The sequence below is a fragment of the Piliocolobus tephrosceles genome, chromosome 5 (assembly GCF_002776525.5).
Source record: "Piliocolobus tephrosceles isolate RC106 chromosome 5, ASM277652v3, whole genome shotgun sequence".
Taxonomy (NCBI): Eukaryota; Metazoa; Chordata; class Mammalia; order Primates; family Cercopithecidae; genus Piliocolobus; species Piliocolobus tephrosceles.
This window is the reverse complement of record NC_045438.1, coordinates 35,783,235-35,798,761: the sequence shown is the minus strand read 5'-3', so window position 1 is coordinate 35,798,761 and position 15,527 is coordinate 35,783,235. Positions and strand designations below refer to the sequence as shown.

The 15,527-nt window shown below is 42.0% G+C and overlaps 1 protein-coding gene across 7 annotated transcripts in view; it reads left to right on the top strand.

Annotated features, from left to right (window-relative positions):
• The window catches only part of IL20RA (interleukin 20 receptor subunit alpha), a 43,968-nt gene extending 28,690 nt beyond the window's left edge, over positions 1-15,278 (top strand). For 3 of the 7 annotated variants that reach the window (XM_023190985.2, XM_023190986.2, XM_023190987.2), the window contains 4 exons: positions 6,785-6,960; positions 7,816-7,960; positions 11,813-11,952; positions 14,203-15,278. In XM_023190985.2, the coding sequence (XP_023046753.1) occupies positions 6,785-6,960; positions 7,816-7,960; positions 11,813-11,952; positions 14,203-15,000 (1,259 nt within the window). In that variant the 3' untranslated portion in view covers positions 15,001-15,278. Of the gene's footprint in view, positions 1-4,864; positions 5,047-6,784; positions 6,961-7,815; positions 7,961-11,812; positions 11,953-14,202 lie in introns of all 7 variants that reach the window. The other 4 variants (XM_023190982.2, XM_023190984.2, XM_023190981.2 and 1 more) reach the window with 2 other exon arrangements.
• The last annotated feature ends 249 nt before the right edge of the window (positions 15,279-15,527 follow it).

The following is a 15,527-nucleotide window of genomic DNA, read 5'->3' as shown; positions in this document are numbered from 1 at the left end:
GATTTCACAAAATGTCACAGTACTAAGAGGCCCACCTAACAATCTGAGAGCATGGAAATCTAAGGATCGCCACCACCAGAAATTAAGGAAATGTCCCCGTGGAGCCCCAGTTGGGTGCCACAGAATGTCACAGATGGAGGAGCTAAAATAGAAATCAGGCACACAGGACATGTCCATTGTGGAGGCCCTGTCACAGCCCAGGGAGAAGCTGGGAGTAAGCCGGAGGCAGGAGGAAAGGGAGGTAGCACTGGCTGGGAGGCAGCCCAGGAAGGCTACAACGTCAGCCTCCTGCAGCCCAAAACCTGACGGCAGGCAGATTTCCCAGGGAGCAAAGGGAATAATAGATTCGGTGAGAGGGTGTTTGATGGAAACAGAAGTTTAAAATTATGGAGAGCATTGGCTGGATGCAGTGGTTCTCACCTGTAACCCCAGCACCTTAGGAGGCCGAAAATGGTGGATCCCATGAGCTCACAAGTTCGAAACCAACCTGGGAAACATGACAAAACCCCGTCTCTACAAAAATCAGCCGGTCGTGATGGTGCGTGCTTGTAGTCCTATCTACTTGGGAGGCTGGGGTGGCAGGATGGCTTGAGCTGGGAGATGGAGGTTCCAGTGAGCTGAGATCATGCCACTGCTCTCCAGCCTGGGCAATAAAGCCAAGTCTTGTCTCAAACAAACAAACAAAAATTATGGAGAGCAAAAGCTCATTATCTGAGCCTTATTCTTATGTCCATTTGCCTGTTCAACAAACAGCTGGCCGCATTCAAACAGTAATAGTCCCAAAGGAACTAGCATAGCACCTATTCATAATTACTGGAAGAGGGAAAGAGGAAAAAAGAAAACAAGTTTCCAGAAAGCTTTGCTATGGAAGTAAGGAAGAATTAAAACACATAACAGTTTATAATTTTGTTAGAGTGCATAAACAACAGGATCTGTAAAGGTAAAACTCAAAGAAGAGAAAACAGTGAAAGAAGAGATTCGAAGACAACAAGAAGAACATGTCTTTTTAGGAAGTGTGCAGAGCTTAGGAAAATGCTGGAATATAAAAATACTGTATCAAGATGAAAAACCTGTAGAGCTAAGTGATAGTAATGGTTGAACAGGTAATAAAGACTGTTTGGAACTGTGCATCATAAATGTGTGGTATGTCTAGAAAAAAAATTGGTAAAAACAATAGCAAGACACATCCTGGTGAAGTTATTGGACTTTAAGATAATTAAATGATTCATGGCCATTTTAGCAAAAGCGGAACTCAAGTTGGGAGAAAAGGAGAATTTCAATCTGGCAACACTCAATAGAATACATTTTCTGAGGAAAAGACAAGTGTGACCTGAGACTTTTACTAAGTTCAGTAGACTGGTGTTTGGAAGCAGGTGGGAACCCAGGAGATCACTTTTCTGAGACCTTCCTGGGGGATGAGGTGGAGCACTAACTAAAGATGACCTCCAGCTAACAGAGAGATAAAGACAAACCCAAAAGAAGAACTTAGTGATGACAAAAAAAGACTGGTAGCATGCATTGAATTTATCTAAATATAGAACTAAGACTAAATAGTGATGGAAATGTAATTATAGAAGTTTCTTAGAAATAATCTGAATTTAAACAACAATATAAGATGGAAAGGTGGGGGGATTATAAGTGTACTGATTTTCATAGCCAGAAGCCATTAAATGTGATCTAAAATGACAATATTTTATTATTTTAATAATTAACCTCTCAATATTTTTCACAAACCATTTTCTTAATTTAAAAGCTCTTTTAGGAACAAATATCTCTTGTGGTGACAAACATTTGCACTTCTACAGTTCCTTTAATTTCACGTCAATTTCTTTTTTCTATCAAAGTTCAAGGCACATTGAATTGACTACTTTTATTAAAACCATATGTATGGTATAATCTAATTTTTGTCCATCTATTCTGCTATCATATCGTCTTTCTGTTTATACAGAAGCAAAATGAGATATCCAGAATCACGCACACCGAATGTTCCAGAGTAATGGGTTTTAGGATGATTTGTTTCTCTTATGATTATACTTTCTGAATTGTTTGATTGTTTGAATTTAAAAACATTACCATATTTTCAAAAAAGAGCAAAGTCAGTTTTGTCTTTGAAAATAAAATTCATATCACTAAAACCAGTGAAAGACTTCAGCAGCGACTCACAGTGACCTCAAATCTAGAACCTCATTCTCATTTCCAAGGAGTTTCTCAGGAGCCAGTGTTAGAGGAAAGAAACTGCTTTGCAAAGGGAAAAGACTCACGAACATGTCCTTGCCTCCTTATCCATTAGGTGGAGCAAAGAGCTTACTCTGTCCTTTATGTTTTATGTGATTCAGAAAGGGATTTTTAAAAAATAGTCATCACTGCTCTGTGTGAGCAGATCACTTAGATTGTGCAACTTATAAAAATATGTGTTTAAAAAGAAGCTTGCCATGTTGGAGTTCTTACATGCCTGTGCATGTGAAAGAGGGACAGGAATATAGGGCAGCATATTTCGCTGCCAGAGGGCTCCAAGCTCAGCTCTGGAGTCAGACGGTCCCCAGTTCATAGCCAAGCTATGAACCTAGCTGGGAAGGTTACAGATTATACGTTTATACTTTTGAGTGAAGTTTGTTTCCAAGATGAAAATTTAACAAAAGTTTAAATTTTATCCACCAAAACAATTAATGCAAAAAATAGAATGTAGCACTAAAAGCAGAAGTTTTGGCATCAGGGACGAATGGTTCAAATCCCAGGTATGCCTTTTACTAGTCATATGAATTTGAGTGGATCCCTTAATCTTCCTGAGCCTCAGCTTCCTCATCTGTAAAACGGGATGAAAATAAGAGTACCTACCCCCTAAGGTTGTTATGATAATTAGATTAGATAAAGCTTGTAAATCAGAGACCACTGAGGGCCCCACATGGCTGTTTGCCATGTGTGAGTGTCATTACTGGAATATTTGCTGAGTGATTCTGGTCATCATTCATTTATTTTGCTGAAAATCTTGTAAAGAGCCTTTTCTCCTGCATCAGTATTGTCATGGGAAGCTGCCTTGCCTTTGGCAGAGTGAGGAAGTTTGAGGAGGGAGGAGGGAGGGGTCACATAGGCAATGGCAATAGTCTTCAAACCACAACTCAAGACTCTTTGATGATTCATGAAATGAATGTTGAGGGACATTATTTTTGATGGAAAGGAATGGAATGGTGTGGAATGGAGTGGAATGAAAAAATAACTGAATGCAAGGCCTGTGGTAAAGTTTAAATATTTTCTTGCACAATTTTTGTTTTAATATGTTAGTTTTATATTTTGTGAGCTGAATCAAAATGTAAAATGTATTTTTCCCCCATGGATCATGGTCAAAAAAACATTGAAAGCCCCTAAGTAACAGTGATCACTTGGATGGAGAAGTTGATCAGTAAGATCTGACTATATTTCTGATGTCTTTTGGTAGGTATGGTACTTAGGAAATAGGAAACATCTACTTTCAGAAATCTGTTGCCATATTCTGAAAAGAGAAAATATCCTTAAGCTTTGGCAATACATGGACATATCCTCTTTCTCAAGACACACTCTTCCCTTGACCTTTATGATATGTCTTTTTCTCATCCCTCTTTAGTTGCTATTTCCAGGCCTTCTTTCTGTCCAGCCTTTAAATCTTGACGCTCCTGAAATTTTATCCTAGACTTTGTTTTATCTCCATTGATCATTCATTCATCCTTGTGCCTTCAATGAGCAGTTTGATGATATTGACCCCAAAATCCCTACCTCCCACTCACATGTCTCTCCTGAGACCCATTGCCCACTGGGCATCTGCACTGGGATATCTGTTACATACTCAGGCTCAAGGCATCAAAAGTGAACATGTTTTCTTTCCCTTCTGCTCTGCCTCACCATCCATTTCCCAAATCTGCTCTGTCTCAGTGCTCTTTATCGTAGTAAATATCACCACTATTCCACCCATCTGCCCTAGACAGAAAGAGACGGCATCCTTAATACCTTCATTTCCCTAATCTGTCACATGTTTTCTATCACCAAGTCCTGTCTCCTAATATTTCTTGCTTTTGTCCTGTCCTTATTCATCCTACTGCCCCCATCCTTGTACAAGTGACCTGCATCTTCCCTTGGATCACTGCAGTGTCCTCTCAGCTGCTCCCTAGGCTGCCACATGTAACCCATCACCTTTCCCACGCCTCCGCTCTCCCTTTCACTGGCTTATCATATGTTACCTGAACTCTACACTTCAGTCTCTCCCACCTGAAAAGGGCTAAAAATATTGCCACCTCCCTATTTGCTATGGGGGTTGTGTTTTTAATAAAGAAAAGAAAAATCAATATGATCAACCTAGTCAATATTATCATCCTCACTGTAATTATCAAAAATGCAGATTTCTGTATGCACTCCAGCCTCGTGTATTTTCCCTAGAATCATTGATGCTTAGATTTTTATATGCGCTGAGAACGTCAAAGTAATTTTTCTTCCAAGAAAAAAAATGACGAACTGTTCTTCAAACAATCCATCAAACTAACCTTGTGTACACAGTAGACTAAAAACCTACATAAATAATTACTAGAAGAATTGATCACATAATATGTAAAAATTTCACTGTAGCCAAAGAATAACAATAAAATATATGCGTTCAAAATATACTATCCACATTATAATTCACAGAAAGAAAGGTGATTACAGAAACTCTGACTCATGTTCCTGACAGCTAATGAAAAAAATTGCCCGCAGCAAAAGTGGATTCTTTTTTATCTCGATGACAGGCACCTTTGTTTTTCTGAAGAGAAAGTCGTCAGTTCCATTCAGTTTTATAAAATGACTACATTTTTTATTGTAAAGCATAGAGGGCACCTCATTATTAATTCAGCTTCTTTCTTAGCAGATATGGGCAAAAGAAATGGCTGAATAAATCAGAATGCAGAAATATCAATAGAACCTACTGTGATCTTTCTGCTGAAACTTCTGACTACGAACACCAGTATTATGCCAAAGTTAAGGCCATTTGGGGAACAAACTGTTCCAAATGGGCTGAAAGTGGACGGTTCTATCCTTTTTTAGAAAGTAAGTAATGCCATTATTGCAATGGTCAGTTAAACATGTATTAATATCGGGTTTAAGAGTCTCAGCCTCACAGACAGCCTTGCCCAGAGGAAGGTGCTCTGCTTGATGCTATTCTGGACCAGTGGGTTGAGTGAGCAGTACAAAGTCCTTAACCTTGCTGGCTCTGAGTCTCACCTTTATTGGTTGGTTGATTGATTGATTGATTGATTGATTGACTGACTGACTGTAGAGACAGGGCCTCATTATGTTGCCAGGCTAGTCTCAAACTCCTGGGCTCATGCTATCTTCCCACCTCAGCTTCTCACTAACCATGCTAGGGTTACAGGCATGGGCCACTGCACCCAGCCTGAGTCTCATCTTTAGAGTGAAAGGTTTAGCCAAGTGGTCTCTAAGATCTCTCCCAGATCCAAAATTGATACTAAATGACAATGATATTAAATTTTGACTTTGTCTTACTACTTAGTGGAAGCTACTTAGTGGAAGTTTGTTTGAGGAACAAAACGATTTTATTTAATGTGGGTTTATGGACTATTAATGTCTCCACAAGATTGATTAAAGATTGTCCTGATTATCCAACTATGCTTCTTCTTGTGTGAACTTGGTAGTGTGATGATGTAATTTCCAAGTGTAACTCAGAATTAAGGCAACTTCTTCCTGGTATTTACTTTTATAATGTTGCCATCCCCTGACCTATGGCTGACTCAGTCATGAAGGACCCACTCAGGGCTGCCATAATGAGCTCTGCAAGCGCTCTGTTAGTGCAGGAGCCCTTCCGGATCAGAGGCCAGAAAACTACCCTTGGGACAAATCCAGCAACCCCCTTTCTGTTTTTCTACAGACGAAGAGTTAAGAATGGAATATTTTGTGACATTGGAAAAGTAAAGGAAATTGAAATATTGATGTCTATTCATAAAGTTGTATTGGGACACAACCCACACTCATTTGTTTACATAGCTACCTTAGACTGCTTTTGCGTTACAACAAGAATAGAGTAGTACAACAGAGATCATATGGCCTGCGATGCCTGAAATATTTATTGTCCAGACCTTTAGGATAAAAGTCGCCTGGTCTCTATTCTAGATCATTCTAATCACATCTCTGATTTTTCCACTTATCAAATCATGTTGTCATTTATCACCAACTTTTCAAGTCACATAAATGTTACAAAGAGTTTTGATTGTATTAACCATCTACTATTTATGCATGTGATTAAGGAAATAGAACACTTTAATTTGCTGTTCTAACATTGGATCAGGCTTGTGAAATGGTTTCAAGATTTGGCATAACTCAGGCCCACCTTTGTACATTTTGAGGCATCTCCTGTAAGAAGGTATCTTTTAAGGCTGAGCATGGTGGCTCACACCTGTAATCCCAACACTTTGGGAGGCCGAGGTGGACAGATCACAAGATCAGGAGTTCGAGACCAGCCTGGCCAACATGATGAAACCCCGTCTCTACTAAAAATATAAAAAGTAGCTGGGCCTGGTGGTGGGCACCTGTAATCCCAGCTACTTGGGAGACTGAGGCAGAAACATCACTTGAACGCAGGAGGCAGAGGTTGCAGTGAGCCAAGATCGCACCATTGCACTCCAGCCTGAGTGATAGGGAAAGGACTCCATCTCAAAAAAAAAAAAAAAAAAAAGTATTTTAGGGCCTCGATCCAAGTAGGATTATATCGTAGCTTTATCTAAGGTAATTTTTCATCTGAACATAATACCCTCTTTCTTCCCACTTTAAGCACAAATTGGCCCACCAGAGGTGGCACTGACTACAGCTGAGAAGTCCATTTCTGTTGTTCTAACACCTCCAGAGAAGTGGAAGAGAAATCCAGAAGACCTTCCTGTTTCCATGCAACAAATATACTCCAATCTGAAGTATAATGTGTCTGTATCGAATACTAAATCAAATAGAATGGTAAGCCTGAAATGAAATGGGGCATATGTTCATGAACCACTCTGTAGCTAATGTGGGAACAAACAACTCTGATGCCATGGTTCTCTGTGTGTGAATCTGGGAAGTCATGATATTCAAAAGATAGGCTGCACAAAATACAGTTGAAACCTTTATACAGAAATTTTACAGAACCAACTTCAGATCTTCTTTACAGAAATTCTGTTGAAAGGATATGGTGGTGTTATTGGAGTGTAGAGAGAATGTACACTTGACTTTGATAGAGAGCTTTCACTTGCACAGTCTTTCTCCAAGAAGAAAAAATAATGTGAGCAGGATCCAGGACAATGAATAAGAACGCTAATCCCAGCACTTTGGGAGGCCGAGAAGGGCGGATCACGAGGTCAGGAGATCGAGACCATCCTGGCTAACCCAGTGAAACCCCGTCTCTACTAAAAAATACAAAAAACTAGCCGGGCGAGGTGGCGGGCGCCTGTAGTCCCAGCTACCTGGGAAGCTGAGGCAGGAGAATGGCGTAAACCCGGGAGGCGGAGCTTGCAGTGAGCTGAGATCCGGCCACTGCACTCCAGCCTGGGCAACAGAGCGAGACTCCGTCTCAAAAAAAAAAAAAAAAAAAAGAACGCTATCCGTGTGTTGTTTAGAATCCTTCCCAGCATTGGTCCAGTTCCTGACCATGCTCTGCTGTGCTAAACGAAAAGAGTATATTGAAACTGTTGCTGAAAAACAAAAAAAAACAGCTTATACTGATAGTAAAGGATTAAATGGTGGCTTGGTCTTTTATTTCCTTCTAGAGTTATTTGTCTGGGGTGGTCCCAGAAATGTCTGGCTCTAACCAGTGTTTGCAATTCCCTATCCTAGTGGTCCCAGTGTGTGACCAACCACACGCTGGTGCTCACCTGGCTGGAGCCAAACACTCTTTACTGTGTCCACGTTGAGTCCTTCGTCCCAGGGCCCCCTCGCCGTGCTCAGCCTTCTGAGAAGCAGTGTGCCAGGACTTTGAAAGGTAAGCTTTTAAAAATCTTTGCTGGTCTAGGAAGGAGATCTGCTAAAACTAGAAGTTGGTATGATGGTTTAGACAAAGTTTTGAAATATCCATGTCTAACAGAAACAGGTTGAGGCAAAGGCAGAAACAACTACCACCAGAAATGCGTGGAGCAGCCTGAGGCTCTGCCACTGAGCTTGGCCAATGTTCAGAAGTGTTCTCACCCCCTCGGAGAACTCAGACGGGTCCCGTGTCCACTGCCAGCAATCTTCCCATGGTCCGTCGCCCACCTGCCTTGTGAAATAACAATGAGGAACTTTTACACATGCCTTGTTTCTTCTTTAAAATCATAATCAGGCTGGGCATGGTGGCCCACACCTGTAATCTCAGCACTTTAGGAGGCCAAGGAGGAAGGATGGCTTGAGCCCAGGAGTTTAAGACCAGCCTGGGCAACATAGTGAGATCTCATCTCTACAAAAAATAAAGTCAACCAGGCATGGTAGTGCATGCCTGTAGTCCTAGCTACTCAGGAGGCTGAGGTGGGAGGATCACCTGAGCCCAGGAGAGGCTGCAGTGAGCCATGGGTGCACCACTGCACTCCAGCTTGGGCAACAGAGTGAGATCTTGTCTCAAAAAATAGAAAATAGAATCATAACCACTCTGATCAATAGAAGTTCTGTGGTCTTCAAGAACATCAGACAATTTTATTGCTAGAAACAAAGTGTTATTCTGAAACCACTGTAAAGGAGAATGTATTTTTTTACTTTCCCTGGGGAATACTAATTATAGGTGCTTCCAGTTGTGTTCAAGTGCCACTAATTGTCTGAGTGAGGGTCTGGGATCTGCAAATCAGTGATCACTTCCTTATCCTTACAGTTGCTTCTGTCTGTTTCCTTTTATTTATCTCCTCCTCACATTGTCTACACTGGGCTGCCAGGAAACCGTGATTAGAGATACCCACTCCTATGCGGAGACATAGAGTTGTGAGCTTGGCATTCGTTTAATTTTTCCGCCTTCAGAGTGAGAGGAACTTGAACTCAAAACTTGAAAATTCAAAGAAAAGAAATCCTAAAGTTTGCCTGCATTGAAGGACTCGTCATCCATTATTCCTCCACTTCTTTTCCAAACAGCTGGGCTAGAGACAGAAGCCCGCGACCTCCACCCCACACCTTGGCTGTATCACCAGCCATGAATAGGAATCCATAACCCCTGCTTTCCTCTTCCCTTACTCCTCCCACCTTTCAAGATGAAACTGTCCCAAAGTAAAGAAAGGGAACTTTGTGAGTACATATGAAAAGTACAAGGCTTTACCCTTGACTCTCTGTCTTTATCATAGCTTATCATAGCTTTTCTTTTACAATGAAGGAGTCTCTGCCATATATGAAACTAAACTGCCAAGCAAAACAAAGCATATTGAAGAAATCATATTTGTATTTGGGAGTAGTGTTCTCTTTACTAACACCTTGATCAGTGCCAGCTGCTGGGAATGAATTTCCAGTGGAAATCATTAACACAATTGGAGCAAAAGCAGCGAAATGCAGATTGAATTCAAAACTTCTCGGTAAGCAGATGAAGCTCACTTTCTCACTAATATGAAAAAAGTGGCCACGTGCAGTGGTTCACGCCTATAATACCAGCACTTTGGGAGGCCGAGGCAGGAGGATTACTTGAGCCCAGGAGTTCGAGACCAGTCTGGGCAACATGGTGAAACCCCATCTCTACTAAAAATACAAAAATTAGCCAGGCATGGTGGCACACACCTTTAGTCCAAGCTACTTGGGAAGCTGAGATGGGAGGATCACTTGGGGAAGTGGAGGCTACAGTGAGCTGTGATTGTGCCACTGCACTCCAGCCTGGGCAAGAGACTGAAACCCTGTCTCAAAAAAAAAAAAAAGAAAGAAAAATTAACGGAATAACTAGGCTCTATTTCTGGTTCTGAACCCCTGCTATCCCAGCTGTTAGATCACCAGAGATATCTTTCAAACACACTGGTGTGAGGACCTGCTTTCAGAATAATCAGTATTACCTCTATTGGAACTATTTTTTAAAACATACTTCTGCTCTCTAGTCCCCCATCCCTAAAATACAGATACAGTTTATTAGGTTTGTTGTAGTAAACATGGATTAGCGTATACTAAATGCTGTCAGTCATTGTTATGACTCTTTTCAATTAGGACAGACTCAATCCAGGGACCAGGGATTGTATTAAGAGGGTTGGACTGAGTTATAGGCTACAAGCAGGGCAGGTTGAGTTCTGACACCCGCAGCATCCGCACTGCAGCACTGGCACGTCTCTGTGCGGAAGCTGGTGGTGAATGTGCTCCTTGGAAATTATGCAGAGTAACAGGCCCACATGCGAGACTTCTCCCACTGGCTCTTGTTGACCACCCTCATCAGCCATGACACATCTGTTTCCAGGCTTTCAACTGGATAGTTAACCAGATAGTGACTTTGCTGCTTTCTCTTGGGCCCAAGCATCAAGAGCATCCAACATTCTCCTGGATTAGAATGCTCCGGTCACACTCCTACTGGTTTTGTTAGTGTGTAAGGAGCACACTCGGACTTTTGTCATTTGTGCTGAAGCTGCTCTTTTTCCTACAGCTGTATCAGTCAGGATTCACCAGAGAAACAGAACCAATAGAATACATATAGATGCATATATCGATATATTTATTTGTTTAGAAATATTGATTTATTTTAAGGCGTTGACTCATGGGATTGTGGAGGCTGGCAAGTCCGAATTTGTAGCATAGGCAGGCTGGAGACCCACGGAAGAGTTGATGTTTGCAGTTCGCACCCAAAGGTAGTCTGCTGGCAGAATTCCCTGTTCCTTAGGGTCGTCAAGACATTTTTTTATTAAAGTCTTCAGTTGATTGGATGAGGCCCACCCACATTATAGATGGTAATCTGCTTTACTCAAAAACCTACTGATTTAAATGTTAGTCTCCCAAAAATAAAAAAAAAAAAGTAAAAAAAAAACCATCACAGAAAGCTCTAGAATAATGTTTAGCCAAATATCTGAGTACTGTGGCCTAGCCAACTAGACATGTAAAATATACCATCACAACTTCCAAGTATACCACAGCGGCTTAACAAGTATGAGTTAGTCACAATGAGCTCTAGTCATCAGCTATATGGTCTGATCAACGGTGTGGGCCAGCACTTTTATTAAAACTTTTATTAAAACAATGTCCCAGGTATTTTCATTCCTCTGCAGACTTTTACTCATCATGAGCCTACAGCACAGCAGGCCCAGGAAGTGAGTTAACTGCCATTCGCACTGTACCCTGTCCAGCCACCTCCCTACACACATCCCCAGGCTCCAGCCCTACCCAGAAAGTCCAGTCAAGCAGTGCAAGAACGGTTCTGCTACTCACATAAAAGGTGGTGCCATGCATTCATGTCCTTCAGTGAACATGCAGAAAGATTGAGTCAAACATGTGGCGTGGAAAAGTGGAGCAATTCAATGGGATCTTCACTCGAGGGTTTTGTTGTTTGTTTGAAGTTCTATGAGTTACTTGAATATCAAATACACTTACTTTCAAATATAGAAACCCGCATGAATCTCATAGCCAGATATATGATGGTGGAATATGTGCTGACTTGGATGATTGATGTATTCTTAAACATTTGAGGTGTGTTCAGATGATTCCTTCAGACCGTCTCTTGTCAGGGAGAGTAAGAATTCTGAGACCGCTTACAACATTTAGCTTAAGCTTCTCAACGTAGAGATGAGAAAACTGAGTTCCCAAATGCAAGTGATCTGCCCAGAAGCCACTTAATGATGTCAGTTTTTCCCATCACATCAAATCACAACTATCTAATCCCTTCCCCCCACTTCCCACCTTTTTGTTTTGTTTTTTTTTTTAACAGATCAATCATCAGAGTTCAAAGCTAAAATCATCTTCTGGTATGTTCTGCCCATATCCGTTACTGTGTTTCTTTTTTCTGTGATGGGCTATTCCATCTACCGATATATCCACGTTGGCAAAGAGAAACACCCAGCAAATTTGGTGAGTGCTTAGTGTGGCAGGAATCTTTATTATAATAGTACACCTCCAGGAGGACAGAAGAGGAGGTTCTAGAGCAGATTCAGTTCCCTTTAAGGGCAGAGTGAAATTAAAGTTAAATAGCTGGTGAATTAAAAAACACTTTCTGGGCTGGGCATGGTGGCTCATGCTTGTAATCCCAGCACTATGGGAAGCTGAGGCAGTTGGATCACTTGAGGTCAGGAGTTCAAGACCAGCCTGGTCAACAGCATGAAACCCCATCTCTACCAAAAATGCAAAAATTAGCTAGGTGTGGTGATGCATGACTATAATCCTAGCTACTCAGGAGGCTGAGATAGGCGAGTCACTTGAATCTGGGAGGCCAAGATTGCAGTGAGGCAAGAGTGCGCCACTGCACTCCAGCCTGAGTGACAGTGAGACTCTCTCAAAAAAAAAAAAAAAAAAAAAAACTGCTTTCTGGATTAGCTCACTGACAGAATCTTTTTCCTTAGCTTTGAAAAGATTTTCTATTTAATGACCAAATTTTACAAGGTCCCACAGATAAGTTCAGTCATGATCCCTGCCCTGCCCTTCTAGAAGTTCAAGCCTAGTTGGGGACTAGAATTTCAAAATAATACGTGAAGGCTAAGATGAGAGCAGGCACTGGGAACTCGAGGGGTGCAAGGAGAGCCCTGAAACCCTACACAGGAGCTCAGCTCTCATGCCAGGGCTTGGCTATGAGAGGTGAGTAGGAGTTAGGATCCATAGTGCAGGCAGGAGAAACAGCAAGGTGGATGTGTGGAAACTGCATGACATTCGTAAACCAGGAGGCTCCAGATGAGGAGCTAGAGAAGAAGAGGAGACTGGGGAGTGGGTGGTGGTCCAAGTAAGAGGAGAACTGAGGCGCTGTTCTAAGGAGCTCAACCTCATTCTACCGGCAAAGAGAAATCTCCATAGGGTTTTAGGTTAGGAGCATCATAGTCAGTATCAAGGTTTAGATCCAACCAGATATTAGTTCCAGGACAACTTGGAGTCGAGTAAGACTAGGAACAAGAAAAGCACCTAGGGAACTGTAGCTTTGTCCAGGGGAGAGAAGATTCAAGCCTAACAGGCCAGAGTGGGATATCAGGTTAGAGAGAAAGACATGGAATGGAAACACACTTAGGAGGAACATAGCCAGGACTTAATCCTTCACAGTAAGAAGAAGCAAGAAAGAAGAAAGAATTAAACCCACGGAGGTGGGACCATGTGCTGAAGGGTTCTGAAGGGCTGAGCATATTTTTAACAATCAAAACCATTTTCTTGGGAACTATTAAAAGATGTGTTCCCGTGTACATGATAACATACCTTGGTTCCTGTTAGTTCCGTTTATAAGTTTTTCTATGATTCTACCTGCATTCAGGTTTCAGAGTTGGCTTCCTAATGGCATTGGGAGCCTTTTCTGGAAGGAACATTCACAGGAGAATTGACCACCTGTGATTTTTTAGAAACTTAAAATGTTGTAAAAGAATGAGGCTGGAGGTTCTGTTTTGTAAAGTTAAATGAAATCACATGGTAGAGTGACAATGAGGATTGTAACTCATGCTCTCTTAGAAAACAGGTATCTTTCACGGTCCCCACAGCAATAATTTAATCTCGTCTGAGCTTCCCTGACGTGATTTAGAGTTTCTCTGTCTACCATAAACTGGCAGATGAGTTTCCTTTTTTGGCCCTATTATAGCATGGTAAGAATGGTATAAGGGGTAAAAACCATCCCTGCTCATATATTTCCCTCCCTTTCTACATCCAGTTCTCATGCCTGTCCGCATTTCAAATATATCCAAAAACAGGGCAGGTAGCCCAGGTAACCACAGCTTATTAACAAGTACATAGCAAACTATAAATAAAACAATGTCACAAACTCTGCCACATTCAGTCTTTGCTACTCTTCATGTGGCTAAGATTCTGACTTTACAGAATGTAAAAAAGGTCAAGAAATGAAGAACTCCCCTGCCGGTTACAAGAGGGGGCACCAACGCGCCAGCCCCAGCCCTGGACTGGAGAAATACCCACCCGGTGAACCACTTCTCACTTCCATGTATCTTCTGTGTGTCTTGGGTCTCTTGCCTCCCAGTGAGTGAGGTTTTCTGTATATTGCAAGCATAACTTTCATTTACATGAGTTGATAAGAGTAGGTCTTTAAAACTATCTGGTGACAAGATATTCTACCTAACAGCTGTTTCTAATGTTTCTCTAAAGTGAAAAGGTGAAAACCATTCTCTTTTCTCTTTATAGATTTTGATTTATGGAAATGAATTTGACAAAAGATTCTTTGTGCCTGCTGAAAAAATCGTGATTAACTTTATCACCCTCAACATCTCGGATGATTCTAAAATTTCTCATCAGGATATGAGTTTACTGGGAAAAAGCAGTGATGTATCCAGCCTTAATGATCCTCAGCCCAGCGGGAACCTGAAGCCCCCTCAGGAGGAAGAGGAGGTGAAACATTTAGGGTATGCTTCGCATTTGATGGAAATTTTTTGTGATTCTGAAGAAATCGCAGAAGGTACTTCCTTCACCCAGCAAGAGTCCCTCAGCAGAACAGTACCCCCGGATAAAACAGTCATTGAATATGAATATGATGTCAGAACCACTGACATTTGTGCAGGGCCTGAAGAGCAGGAGCTCAGGTTGCAGGAGGAGGTGTCCACACAAGGAACATTATTGGAGTCACAGGCAGCGTTGGCAATCTTGGGCCGGCAAACATTACAGTACTCATACACCCCTCAGCTCCGAGACTTAGACCCCCTGACGCGGGAGCACACAGACTCAGAGGAGGGGCCAGAGGAAGAGCCATCGACAACCCTGGTCGACTGGGACCCCCAAACTGGCAGGCTGTGTATTCCTTCGCTGTCCAGCTTCGACCAGGACTCAGAGGGCTGCGAGCCTTCTGAGGGGGATGGACTCGGGGAGGAGGGTCTTCTGTCTAGGCTCTGTGAGGAGCCGGCTCCAGACAAGCCACCAGGAGAAAATGAAACCTATCTCATGCAATTCATGGAGGAATGGGGGTTGTATGTGCAGATGGAAAACTGATGCCAACACTTCCTTTTGCCAGACCCCTACTGTGCAGACAAGTGATTCACCCCTTTGATCCCAGCCATAAAGTACCTGGGATAAAAGATTTTTCCAGTTTGTCAGTGTCTGTGAGAATTACTTATTCCTTTTCTCTGTTCTCATAGCATGTGTCTGATTGGTTCATGCACACAGGTCTCTTAACGATGGTAGTGGGTGCCTAGAGTGCAGGGGCTGGCCGGTTGTTCTATGCAGAGAAAGCAGTCAATAAATGTTTGCCAGACTGGGTGCAGAATTTATTCAGGTGGGTATACTCTGGCCTCTTTGTTCATTATTTTCGAACAAGCACACTTGTACAGCTATTTTCTGGGTACTTCCCATGTGTACGTAGCACTGTAAAAAATATTTCCCAAAGATCATTCATTTTATAAATACCACTTTTTCAGACTGGGTTTATTGCGAGCAGGAGGAGATGCTTAAAACATGCACATATACCAGGTTGGTGGTAAGTTGGTCACATCTGCAAACCTCAACTATTTAATCATCAT